Raw genomic sequence first — 13953 nt, forward strand, 5'->3', positions numbered from 1 at the left:
AGTATGCTTCCAGAGAGCAAATTTTTTGAAAACTTTTAGATGATTGATTGCTTATGTCTCCACAGCATTACAATAGTTCATTTTAAGGAAATATAGGAACAGTTATACCACTGTATTCCATTTAAGCTTGGAGGCAATAAATGCCCATTTTTTCCCCAAAAGTGCATGTTCCCAAGTTCCATAAATACTTCCATGACACACCTTTTAGGGGCTCTCTCTGAAGAAAGAAAAACCCTTATGAAGATTAATGAGGTGGCCTAGTGGCTAACTGCAAAAACAGCTGCATGGAAACAAAGTGTACATGGTCTGTCAAAAATACAAGAACCCACTAGGGAAATAAAACGTCCTAAAAGTTCATATCATCATTTCAAAACATCAACAATGTACAATACCATCACCAGAGCAGACAAGGGGCAGATGTGTAGAGAGATGCTTGTGGATTACAAATAATTAACTGCTTGACCCATATACTGTATCATGGAAAACTGTTACATTGGACAGTGGAGAGGTGGTGTGAAAATAGTGCACAGGAAATGTTAGATCATAACACAATAGTTTTGTTGTTTCATTCGATGCAGCCACACAGCACGTGGCGGTGTTCATAACGTTATCACAATGAATCAAAGACGACTCATTCCAAGTTCATTTAAAACTGCTACAAATCTCGATACCACACTGGCACAAAACTCAAATTAGAACTACCCCATCATAAAAAATTAATAATAAAAGTATACCAACAGGAAGCTAGAAGTCACTAATTACTTTTACATGGCGTCCTCAGTTGTTCTCTTTCTCCCATATATGGAAGGGGGCTGGTTGTGTTTAGGGAGGAGGCTTGGAAAAAAGAAAAAAAAAAAAAATCATACTTTGTTTTCATTGTAGACTAGCTATAGTGCCTCTTTGCCATTTCTTACCATGCATGCAAACATGCTGATTTAAAAAGTGCATATAGGAGGACAAAGGCAAAGGCTATTCAAAAAATATAAGACACCGCTTTCATGTATGGTTTATTTTAGTTTTATAATATTGTGCACTGTACACAGTACAATTACTTTCCTATATGCTCTCAAGCAGTGTCTTAAGTAAAACCAAATTACTTGTAGCATTCTGTTTAGCAGCATATTGTCTTTCTTCCTCCTACTACTACTAATTCGTTATTACTTTTACACAATGGGTCTGGAGACTAAGACGAGGTTGGAGAGTGTGTGTGTATATTAGTATTTGATATGAAGGGGTGGGTCCTCTTGAATCTGTGAGTACAATACACTAATATTCAATCCAAGGTTGGGGGTCCCAAACACTGCTCACAAGACCTAACACACACTATCACTTTTCTTGTCAGGCCCCCAAATCTCACTGCATAGGTTATGTAAAACATAACACCACGAGGATAGGCTCAGGCTGTCTTGCAACACTGCCTAGGATTAGAAAAACTGATGGTAAATATAATTTTTCTAACATCCCAGACAAGATGTATTTGGCTGGGGATCAGTCAACCACATTATGAGCTGGCTTCATCACGCACATGAGTAGCTTCAGATGATCCTTTAAAAGGGGCACATTTGGCAGTGTTGCAAAATAATTCCAACCTATGCAGCCACAGTGAACAATCATTTGAAGAATCATGAGCTACCTAAAAGAAAGATGTAAAGAGTAAGAACTCATGGGCACTTAAGAGTCTGCAATCAACACAGAGACATGGTGCTACATATATACCTGCCCTCTTTCTATTTAACCTTTGTGCAAGACGCACTAATCAAGCTGCGTTACCTCAGTTACAGTGCACTTCTGCTAAAATAGCTTAAAAGAAGAATTTCTCACACCTCTTGCTGTGAATGAGAGTGCTCGACAGCTTTCTTGTGAGGTCTGGAAGATTTAAAAAACTGATGGCTGCAGTTTAGCAGTTTGAGGAAATTCCTGCAAATGTTTGGAGCCAATCAAAGATTTTTATTTACATCTACAACGCGCCTAGCCAACAACCATTGGCTCAGCCCTAGAACCCACTAGGTCTCCTAATGGGACAAATTCAATCCACTAAAGTGAATGAGCCTGGAATAATCTGTGCAGTGGGGCTTCTTTCTATTGCTTAAGAATGTGTGTATTACTGCTTTCCCAAATAAACCCAAAAGCCTCCACTTTGCTGCACTTCTAGATCCCTTTAACTTTCATGGACAACTTACGACTCCAACCCTTGAATTGGAAGTGGTGGGCAGGCAGCAAGGATCTGAAAAAGCAGTTGTGTCAGGAACACCCCATGAAGGCAATCTCTTCATCAGTAGACATAATTCATTAAAGGCTAAAAATCTTTATTGCCTCAACCATTAATTGTGTTTTGCACAGTATGCAAAGTAACATTCAAGATTAATGTCTTGTGTACACAGTACACAGACTACCAACATTAGTATAACAAACAGAAGACGATGAAAGTAGACATATTTTAAAAATGCACATCGGGTATGCTGAGGCATTTGTTAGTTCAAACAGCCGAGTAGTCCTCTGACCCAAGGATATATAGTGGTCCAAGTGTTAATTGTCCTGTACCATTTTTCAGAACAAAGGGAGTTGAAAGAGCAGGACAAAGATTTACGCCATCCTACATAGTTTAATCATCAATTTCACCATCCTGTGTAGTGCGTTATAGTCCTAAACTAAGCAAGTGCTATACCAGGATGCTATGTAGCCACTGAAGATGGATTTCACTCTGCATCTTTTAGATTAGTGAGCATAGATGAAGACATCTGGGATTACCGAATACAGTGGTGTGAAAAACTATTTGCCCCCTTCCTGATTTCTTATTCTTTTGCATGTTTGTCACACAAAATGTTTCTGATCATCAAACACATTTAACCATTAGTCAAATATAACACAAGTACACACAAAATGCAGTTTTTAAAATGATGGTTTTTATTATTTAGGGAGAAAAAAAATCAAACCTACATGGCCCTGTGTGAAAAAGTAATTGCCCCCTGAACCTAATAACTGGTTGGGCCACCCTTAGCAGCAATAACTGCAATCAAGCGTTTGAGATAACTTGCAATGAGTCTTTTACAGAGCTCTGGAGGAATTTTGGCCCACTCATCTTTGCAGAATTGTTGTAATTCAGCTTTATTTGAGGGTTTTCTAGCATGAACCGCCTTTTTAAGGTCATGCCATAGCATCTCAATTGGATTCAGGTCAGGACTTTGACTAGGCCACTCCAAAGTCTTCATTTTGTTTTTCTTCAGCCATCCAGAGGTGGATTTGTTGGTGTGTTTTAGGTCATTGTCCTGTTGCAGCACCCAAGATCGCTTCAGCTTGAGTTGGCGAACAGATGGCCGGACATTCTCCTTCAGGATTTTTTGGTAGAGAGTAGAATGCATGGTTCCATCTATCACAGCAAGCCTTCCAGGTCCTGAAGCAGCAAAACAACCCCAGACCAACACACTACCACCACCATATTTTACTGTTGGTATGATGTTCTTTTTCTGAAATGTTGTGTTCCTTTTACGCCAGATGTAACGGGACATTTGCCTTCCAAAAAGTTCGACATTTGTCTCATCAGTCCACAAGGTATTTTCCCAAAAGTCTTGGCAATCATTGAGATGTTTCTTAGCAAAATTAAGACGAGCCCTAATGTTCTTTTTGCTTAACAGTGGTTTGCTTCTTGGAAATCTGCCATGCAGACCGTTTTGCCCAGTCTCTTTCTTATGGTGGAGTCGTGAACACTGACCTTAATTGAGGCAAGTGAGGCCTGCAGTTCTTTAGACGTTGTCCTGGGGTCTTTTGTGACCTCTCGGATGAGTCGTCTCTGCGCTCTTGGGGTTATTTTGGTCGGCCGGCCACTCCTGGGAAGGTTCACCACTGTTCATGTTTTTGCCATTTGTGGATAATGGCTCTCACTGTGGTTCGCTGGAGTCCCAAAGCTTTAGAAATGGCTTTATAACCTTTACCAGACAGATTGATCTCAATTACTTCTGTTCTCATTTGTTCCTGAATTTCTTTGGATCTTGGCATGATGTCTAGGTTTTGAGGTGCTTTTGGTCTACTTCTCTGTGTCAGGCAGCTCCTATTTAAGTGATTTCTTGATTGAAACAGGTGTGGCAGTAATCAGGCCTGGGGGTGGCATACGGAAATTGAACTCAGGTGTGATACACCACAGTTAGGTTATTTTTTTAACAAGGGGGCAATTACTTTTTCACACAGGGCCATGTAGGTTTGGATTTTTTTCTCCCTAAATAATAAAAACCATCATTTAAAAACTGCACTTTGTGTTTACTTGTGTTATATTTGACTAATGGTTAAATGTGTTTGATGATCAGAAACATTTTGTGTGACAAACATGCAAAAGAATAAGAAATCAGGAAGAGGGCAAATAGTTTTTCAAACCACTGTATGTCTGAGCAGGTAAATAGGTTCACTTTAGATTCCACTTAAGACACACAAGCAAAAGACCAAAAAGCAAAGGCAAATAGGAATGTAAAGTGTTCAGACAAGTATCATGGTATCCCTATAATAGGCACAGGCACATGGGGTATTTTTTAATGTACTCCATAAAGGTTTTACAGAAATTAGAAATTGAGTGTACAGTTAAGTGACATGTTTTCTAAAACAGAGCCCAAGAAGAGAGAGAAAACAGCAGCAGAGTTGCTAGTGCACATTGTAAAAAACTTTAAACCGCACATTATATCCTCTTTAAAGCTGTCAGCTGAACAGTAGCTCAGAAATTGCAGTGAAACTTTGTGAACTAAATGTATGACAATTCTATCCCAACCCACAATTTTTCTGCATGCATGACTACATCACTACACAGGTTCCCCCACAACAGCACCAACCAACACTCAGAGAAATTAAAAATGTCAGGGGTTAGTGAAACAAAGTATCCTAAATAATGCCAGCTGATCAATACACGTTAAATTTCAAAATCTAACTCCTCTGATTTTTCTGCCATTTTTTTTTACTTAACACTTTGCCCATTTTCACTGACTTACAAGTTAAAGGCAATGAATAAATAACCTAGAAAATCAAAATGGGACCCACAATTTATGCAAGGCCACTTATGTATTCCTTTAATCACAGCTACAGCTGGCCATCTGCACTTAATTCAGTCTATGCAACAAAGGTCAAATATTTAAAACAAATCACCACTAAAGAATGGTAAAGATTTAAGTAAGCATTCAGGAAGTTTGTCACTAACACAGCCAGTGCAGTCTGAAAAATAAATTTTAAGACGTTTCCAAGCATCTAAACTGAACAAACAAAAAAGTAAGGTTTCTATTAAATTAAACAATTGAACTTCCTCTTTAGTAATGGAAATATAAATAAAGCTCAAAATGAATACTAAAAATAAAAAAAAAAATCATACATTATATAATTTGCAAACAAATTACTGAATATCAAATATTTGCATACTATTTTTCAGTAACAGACTTTTCACACCAGGCTTGTCCGAAAATCATTGTCAAGTTTAGGATATTTGCTGTAATGAGATTTATGTTTGCTTCAGTACAGTATACAGAGAAGGTATCAGCTGTTTACTCGTTATAACAGTCATGAACAGTAGTACTGTACATGCCAAATGAATTCAAATTTCAAATGTCACAAACACCTGAATCTATTTTTCAAATTCATTCCCTCCTTTAGATTTGTCTCAACTTTAATACTGCCTTTGTATGTGTGTGTGTGTGTATATGTATATATATATATATATATATATATATATATATATATACACACACACTATATAAAATGAATTTAAGATTATTTTCGGTATTCTTGTAAAACAGCCTTTGTTCTTTTGTAATTATTATACCTCCCTCACTGATTAAGACACTGCAATTGCTTATGCCCGAGTACTAATCCAGAAATAGCAACCAAATCAAACTCCTAATTAAAGACATCTCATTTAGTGCTATACCATTCAAATATGTGTCATACGTGTTCTGTGTTAAACATTTTTGGCAAATTACTAACAAACATGACTTTGAATTCAAACACCCAACGTACAATTGAAATATAGTGGACTTTCCCGATTTGTTTTCAGGAATTACATATGCCGTTTTATTAGCCCACTAACAGTGAATCCCAATGATTATATACTTCCGTTACATGTTATGTGTTACATCACTGGAGAGATTTCCCTTGTGCTTCAAAGAATTACAAGCTGAGGCACATGAAATTCTTGACACTTTAGTAGCTGAACATACGGATCCTGGCAAAGTGGAGCCATATTCAGGATTTGGATAGTTTTTTGCACCATGTGAAACCACAAAATACACTGGCTCCCACAGATTCTGCACTGGAAAGATTAGGAGAGGAGAGGTTGGGAGCATGCACTGATACATCACATTGACACACCCACCACATGACGAACCAACTCAGAATCCTAAATTAGAGCCAGACAGAAAATGGACAGAGGGCTGGACAAACAACTGAAGGTAAGTGTATAACAATAACAGGATGTATGCAAAGCCGTAGTTTCTTTTTCAGGTTTATGCATGATGCCGTATTAAAGAACTAACCTCATCATTATTTAAGCTCTTTCAAAAGGCATTACAAGGCAACAATAAAAAGCATAAATCAAATTTTTATTCTTAACTATCTCCTTTATTGGATAAAAGTGAAAATGAAAATCTTTTTCTTTGTTGAAAGCACAACAGGATTCTTACACTTAAGTTGAATAACAGGCAAAACACCCCACTCCTGCACCAAAATTCAAGTCTTGAAATTATGTCTGTATTGTATGAAATCCATTAAAAAAACAGTGTAAATAAAAAAGTGATAAAATGAGGACTGCTGCAGCAGTAAGGTGAAGCCTTACGATACCTTTCAGCAGACCCTCAAAGCAGATACAACACTTGTCACCCAAAATTAAACTGAAAAGGGAAAGAACAAAGACTTGCCTGGAACTTGAAATTAGAAAACCTTCACCAAGGTCAAATACTATTTACAGTGCCTTGAACACAAGCAACTGGTATTGCTGCTGTAGCAGCACCATATATTTTAAAACTTTAAATAAATCACAACACACACACACACACACACAGACAAACAAAAGCAAATCCATTTAAAAAGACAAGTAATTTTCAAATAATCGAAAAAGAGTTAAGCCTGACATACTCGGAGCCAAAGAGATAATTTCACGACTACTAAAAACACCCTGGCTTTAGGTGGGACCACAAATGCGAATACTTTTAGTGCACTTATGCTCATAACACTAAGTACACAAACAAGCAAGAAAAAATACTGATAACTATGTTGTAACACTGACCCATAATTCATAACAATGGATCTCAACTGTACTAAGTCATAACACAAAGTAAGTAAATACTGGGGCTCTGACTAAGAATTAAACTGATATACCCTGTGATAATCAAATCATTACCACATACAATATTAGCACAATATTTTCATTTAATTAACAATACCTACAAATAATGGATCATTTTAGAATCTAAAAGCATTCTTATCAGGACAACCAAGGCTAAATATTGTAAATGAAATCCAGTACAAATAAAAAGGGGCTTTGTTGGTCAATGGAAACAAAACCCTTCTGTTTCCACACAAGGCATTCATATCATAAAAATACTACATGGATATTTAACTAGTCAGGAGTTGTGCACTTTTCTACCACAATAACATTATCATTGTAGCATAAAACTAATTTGCTCAATATCTTATATATGTATTACCAAAGGAATCAGAAAGAACAACTATGCAACTCTTGGACTTCAATCCCCACTAAAAACACAAAGCTGCATCTATTATTGATTGCAAACTCCAAACTTAACCTGCTATTTTGGAAAATGCATTTTTGTAAAATAAAATGCATGTCAACATATGTTAGTTTATTTAATCCAATGTGAAGACAGAATGCCTCAATATCCTACAATGTTTAAACAATTCCATCCATATATTAGCTACCTTCTTCAGGCCAGTTTGTGCTTGGAGATATTAATCTTGTTCAAAAAGACACAAACTCATTGTAAATGGACATAATACAAATACTGGAATTCTAACACATCATGGGGCTTTTTCTGGTTTAGTATTCATATGCTTCTATTCAGCAAAAGTGAAGAATTGAAATGGAGATAACCTCTATACTTATGCTAAGTGACTCTGACTTCACCCGAGTACAGCAGCCCATCTCTGCTTAACCTCACAAATAAGAGAGAACCCTGTGCAAAACACACACACATCAATCATGTCACCTGCTTTTAGTCGTAACCAAATCATTCCATTCTGAATTTTTCAATTTGTGTATGTGTCTTAAATCTTAATACCACACCCAGTCACTGTGACATTTACACATTATCCCCATTTTTTAAGAATGTTATTTCAGGTGCTACAGTTCACATCCATATCTACAAAGATGTACAGGTTAGGATGTGCAGTGAAATTTGAAATGTGGGTGTGTAGGCCCTGCAATGGACTCCACGCATTCAGTTACACCTGATGCTGATGGGACAGATTCCAGAACCCGGTGACTATGAACTGGATTAAGAGGGTTTGATAATGTTATGCAATTTTTAAAAAGTCTCTTAATTTTTGTAAATCAGTTCTTACCAGTTTTTATAAGACACCTTGTGACTTTTTTCAGACAGCTTTTGTACAAAATTTTGCCTGACAACATTCCTGTACCAAAACCACTTGTATACCCTAATGCAAATATTCCTGTAAGTCTATAATACTCTTTCGAATCTTAAGTTGTACTACAAACAATATGTCACAACAGACTCTGCAACTATACCTACATACTGTATACCTGAGCTGTAAACTCACTTTTGGAATTGAGTGTTTTGTCAAAATATCCTTTTAAATTTAACACAAAAGATGGGACTGCGGTCTCCGAGAGGCAATGAAAGAGTGTGTTTGGGTAAAAAAAACACCAGTTTAAAAAGCATGTTGATATTAATATTGCTGGTATTTTTAAATGTCACAATTTATTTTTCTGAAATTTAGAGTAGTTAATAAAATCGAGCAAATATCAGTAAGCCATTCAAATAATTTGTTAATCCTGTTATTTTAACTTTAAGTAAATATTTATTTAACTTTGTATGTAGCGATTTACACTCATATTTAACCATAACACCAGAATTGCAATGGAACAATTATAGCAATAGAGTAATACAAAAAGCAGAGAACTGAGATATAGTTAGCATTCTTAGCTTAGGTGGCACAGTAGTCTACACCGATTGGCATTGTTACTTTACAGATCCAAAATGCTAGGCTTAACTCCAATATGACTCATCTGTGGGGAATGTGCATGTTCTCTAAGACTTTGCCCTTTTCCTTCTGGATACATTAGTTTTCCTGTCATGTTTTTAATCCTTGCAGGTTTGGTTAAATGGTCCTAAGTGTGAGTGTTGGTATGTGTGTAAGTGAACCATGTAGTTGACTGGTAGCTTGCCCAAGTCCTTTCCCAGGTCTTTAACTGCCAGGACAGAGTAGAGCCCTCTTCTACTGTGAAACACAGTAAGTGGGTTGGAGTACGCCTATGACTAATGTTAGTTTGCTAGTGAGCACATTTGCTATGAGATCACGACAAACTCATGTCAAATCCAAAGCACATTTCTAAAAAACCATAAAAGAATGTTAAGATGAATTGGTATTAAAGGGAAAGGTATTACATGAAGTTCTCATTTTTTTACTAAATGTCTTTCAGTGGTTGCAGCCTTTGCCATGGGTATAAACTACGGACGATTTTCTTGAAAGTTAATCGCTGGGCATGGTTTCTCATGCATGTCACCAATTTTACTTTTCAGATTCAAGGCAGTCAGTCCACCTAAAACATTTTAAAGAAATGCAGATAATGATTGTCACAACATAGCCACAACTGGCAGCTCATCAGATAAAAAAAGAGCAAAACTGAAAACATATTCATTAAACAATCGAAGACAATTTCCTGCATTTTTGTATTGATTTGAATGGAAGAGTATACTTCAGCCTGTTGTTAAGCTTTCAATTTAACAAAGTTTAGCTGACTTTCTTCTAAAGCGGTGGTTAAGCACAGGGCCCACATACCCGACTCAATCAGTGCACTCATGCATGTCCAAGTATTAACCAAACACATGCCAAATTCCGCAGCTGCAAGCTCTGGTCCATCCCAAATGCCATTATACACTGACAAGGCAATACCCAATTGAAAGCTTAAGACAGTAAAGAGGTATACCAACCACCAAAGCTAAAGTAGTAATACTTTCTAGTTTCATTTTCATCACTGATTGTTTGTAGAATTCTGAAAACTAACCAACTACTTAATAAGGTGAACCTTAATTGGCATAATTATTTTAAGAAAAACTCAGGAATTATATGCAAGATAGGCTTGTACCAAGAGATAATGTCACTGGCAACTGATGATTGATTACTTACATCACATGGATGATGCCTTGCTGACAACCTGAACTGTTCTTGAGTATTCTATAAAAAAAAAAAACCTCATCTACACTAATCATTGACAGGCTGGACACAGACAGTGTAAATATAAATTGTCAACTGGACCCAGATGTTTGCAGAAATGTCATCTAAGTGCCAAATTCCAGCCACTGCATAAAAAAAAAACACCCTTGCAAGCCACACAAGAAAGCTGCCAGGCACGGATATGCACAACAGAAGGCACGAGAGACTCCTGTGCCAAGCTACTTTAGCGGAGAGCGCTGCAGCTGAGGTAAGGCAGCATGATCAGTGCATAAAACATAATACATAAAATTTCAATGGGATGGAGTGCAGGTGTATTTGGAGCACTGTGCCACTGCGGTGCACGCAGACTCAGAGTGCCTATGGTTTACAACTCATTACATCCCTCTTTTAGGTAGCTCACTATCATTGGCGTAGCGTAATGGGGGCGGCAGGGGTTGCCTGCCCCGGGCGGCACTTTTAGGGGGCGGCAAAGAATTACTGTATATTTTAGTCTTTTAAATTGAAATACCTAAATAAGTGGGCGGCAAAATTTTCCTCCACCCCAGGCGGCTGACACCCACGCTACGCTACTGCTCACTATACTTCATATGATCACTCACTGTGGCAGTAAAAGTTGGAATTCTTTTTGTGACTTTGACAGGTTGGTCCCTTTTAAAGGATCCCATGAAGTCGCTCATTTGTGTGATGGAATGTCAGCTCATACTGTGGACGACTAATCCGTAGGATAATGAAACGTGTCAGGGACGCTACAATATTTTTCCAATTTCCATCCTGGGCAGGGTCATAGGGCAGCTGGAGCCTACCCTCATGGTGTTAAATTTTATATAATTTATGCAGTGAGATTCAGGAATCATTATAGTAATTTATGTAGTAATTTGGTTCTACTTCAAGCAGGAGGTGCTTGTGAGGAAATAAGGAATGTAATTGCATATTGTATTCAAAATTGTAAATAAACTGATTACTCTATATATCATTTTTTAAGCCAGTGCCACTGTCCTCCTGCATATGCATCATATACTGGCCTTTCATTCTACACATGATAAGAAACTGCAAAATATACACTTACAGCCAAACCACAATAAAACACAATGAAGTATTATTTTTTTCTGTAACTCATACAAAGTGTTTTGATCAAGAGATGGTTAATAAATAAATAAATAAAATAAAATAAATAAATAAATAGAGAACAATTGAAGATGGCGTGTTAAGTGTGTAACAGTAATTAGTAACCAAGTTCACTGCTGGTAGACACTTATTCAGATCCATTTTAGAATGGAGCAGATCTGATTTTACAGTTTTGTGCCAACATGGCATCATGATTTATGAACTTGGAATGAAATGCCAGTGAAACATCTTAATAACATCACTGAATATCACTATGTGTTCTGAAATACAGCAATCTGACACAACAGAACTACTGTGTACCAAACTAAAACACTCACACACCACCCAGTGTACATGCTTTAAGCGATACACTGGTAGTGCAGCTAATTATTCATAATATACAAGTAGAAGAAATATAAAAGCAAAATGTGTGTTAAACGATTACTTAAAGTATAACTCTTCAATAACAAATCTCTAATTCGAGTTAACTGCAAAACGTAGTAGGATTCTTTTTACATTCTATTGCACTGTATCTTCATTAGGTTAAAAGAGTTACAAAACAATGCAGAAGAACTGAACATTACATCAAGTTACTTTTACGTAATTTTAGAAAATAGATCTTTCACTTCTTCTAGAAATATTTAGATTTCTTAATAGTCTATAATAAAGTGCACTCTTCACAAGTCACAGTTTGTACAAAAGAAATCAAAGTTAATTACTTCACAAATCGAAATTCACCTTAATAAATGTCAAACCAAGTGCCCAAACATAGACAGGCTTGGCTTCTCGTTTCGGATTAAAGCTACGTTAAGTAAGACGCTGTTTCAAGTGCCACTGTGCAGTTAAATGTTTCAGCTTTTAAAACTGTAGGGAGAGAACAGAGTGGCTTCAGTCACCTTTACATAAGGCTCGCAGCACACCGTAAACGACCATCAACACACACAAGCATATAAAGGTTATACGAAAGCAGCATAACCTATGAGTCAGGTTGCTCGTCTCATCGAGTAAGGTCTCCAAGGGTTACTTTAAACATCAGTCTGTAGTAGCGTGACTTTCACGGCACAAACCAAAAGCGACTGTCTTTTTAAACTCGGACTCGCGCAGACGGGGGATTTTTCTGACTTACGAACTGGAAAACCATCGACTTCCGGCTTTTTCAAGTGGGCGTGGGCCCGGAAGGATGTTAGGAAACTGAAAACGGCCAACAAGAATCAACGGAAAGAGTGCACTTCTCACTGAGGTGGGGTCTCCAACCAACCAAACAAGCCAGCCCCTCCCCCACCCCACAAGATGGCGCCAGGCTTCAGGGAGTACCGACTAAGATGGGTACTTTTACTCACCCACAAGACGGTGTTCAGGCCAAGAAATTAATAGGGCGGCAGCGATCAGAGGGAGATGGTGAACGGCATGGCTTACGACTTTTAGTACGGAAACTTGAGTTGCTGTTATTTTCCCGTAATTAACCCCAGAAAGAGAAACCCAACCATGTCTGATAACGGGCTGACTCTACTGAAGCCGGGCACTTTAATATACGAACAAAAAAAACAACAGGCGCTAGAGAAAAATAGTATCCATGAGCTAACATGGAAGGAAACCGTCCAAAACTTCGCTTTCATCAGCTCAGGGAATCTGTTACGTTCAGCTGGGGGCTAGTAGCCTGAAAGAGGGCACTGTTAAGAAATCGCATCGCACCACGCAGAACAGAACTGCTTTAACAACAGTGTGGACCAACTCAAAGAAGTCTTTCTGCGAGTATTTTACTTCAGTCTCACTGGTCCAAAAATAGAAGTCAAATAAAAATACGTAATCCAAAATTGAACCATAAAACTTAAATGCTTTCAGTTATTCCGCTATTTTCTGGTTGTAGTTTTTATTTAACATAAGGGGGATTGTCATTGAAACAAACTATTCGAGCTACAAATTATTCTTAAACAAAACTACTTAAAAGTACACCTTAACATCACGTGTTACTTAAATAAAAAACAAGTACACCTATATTTCAACACAGAAAAGTGTACATGAATGACATTGTGTTCTAAATTTTTCATTCAATATCCAACTCCTTATGATTAAGATGCCCGGGGGCACAAATTTTCCCTGGCACAAGTTGCCAACCATTCAGAGCAGCATTAGCAATACAAAATGTAAATAAAAGAGCATAATGTTGTGGGATACTGAAGTATGCTAAATCCTAAAGATGCATCTTCAGTAAATTTAAGGTAGTTTTTGATTATGCTCAACAAGTAAAGATGATTTATACTTTTTGCAGATATACTCGCTATTGATGGCATCTGGCAAAAAAGGTCCTGATGTTTACACCTTTTTTGATAGACTCTTAAATACATTAATAATGCTTGCCTTATATTATATATATATATATATATATATATATATATATATATATATATACACACACACACATATACATACACACACACACACTTATACTTAGTG

General features: G+C 37.2%; 1 protein-coding gene across 2 annotated transcripts in view; it reads right to left on the reverse strand.

Annotated features, from left to right (window-relative positions):
• LOC120540437 (transforming protein RhoA) overlaps positions 1-13953 on the reverse strand; it is a 35949-nt gene that overhangs the window by 19960 nt on the left and 2036 nt on the right. Inside the window, exon 2 of one of the 2 annotated variants that reach the window (XM_039771248.1) lies at positions 763-834. The exons of the other annotated variant lie outside the window; for it this stretch is intronic. Coding sequence (XP_039627182.1) covers positions 763-799 — 37 coding nt within the window. The 5' untranslated portion in view covers positions 800-834. The remainder of the gene's footprint in view (positions 1-762; positions 835-13953) is intronic. 2 annotated transcript variants of the gene reach the window in all.

This window comes from Polypterus senegalus, chromosome 12 (genome assembly GCF_016835505.1).
Source record: "Polypterus senegalus isolate Bchr_013 chromosome 12, ASM1683550v1, whole genome shotgun sequence".
NCBI lineage: Eukaryota > Metazoa > Chordata > Cladistia > Polypteriformes > Polypteridae > Polypterus > Polypterus senegalus.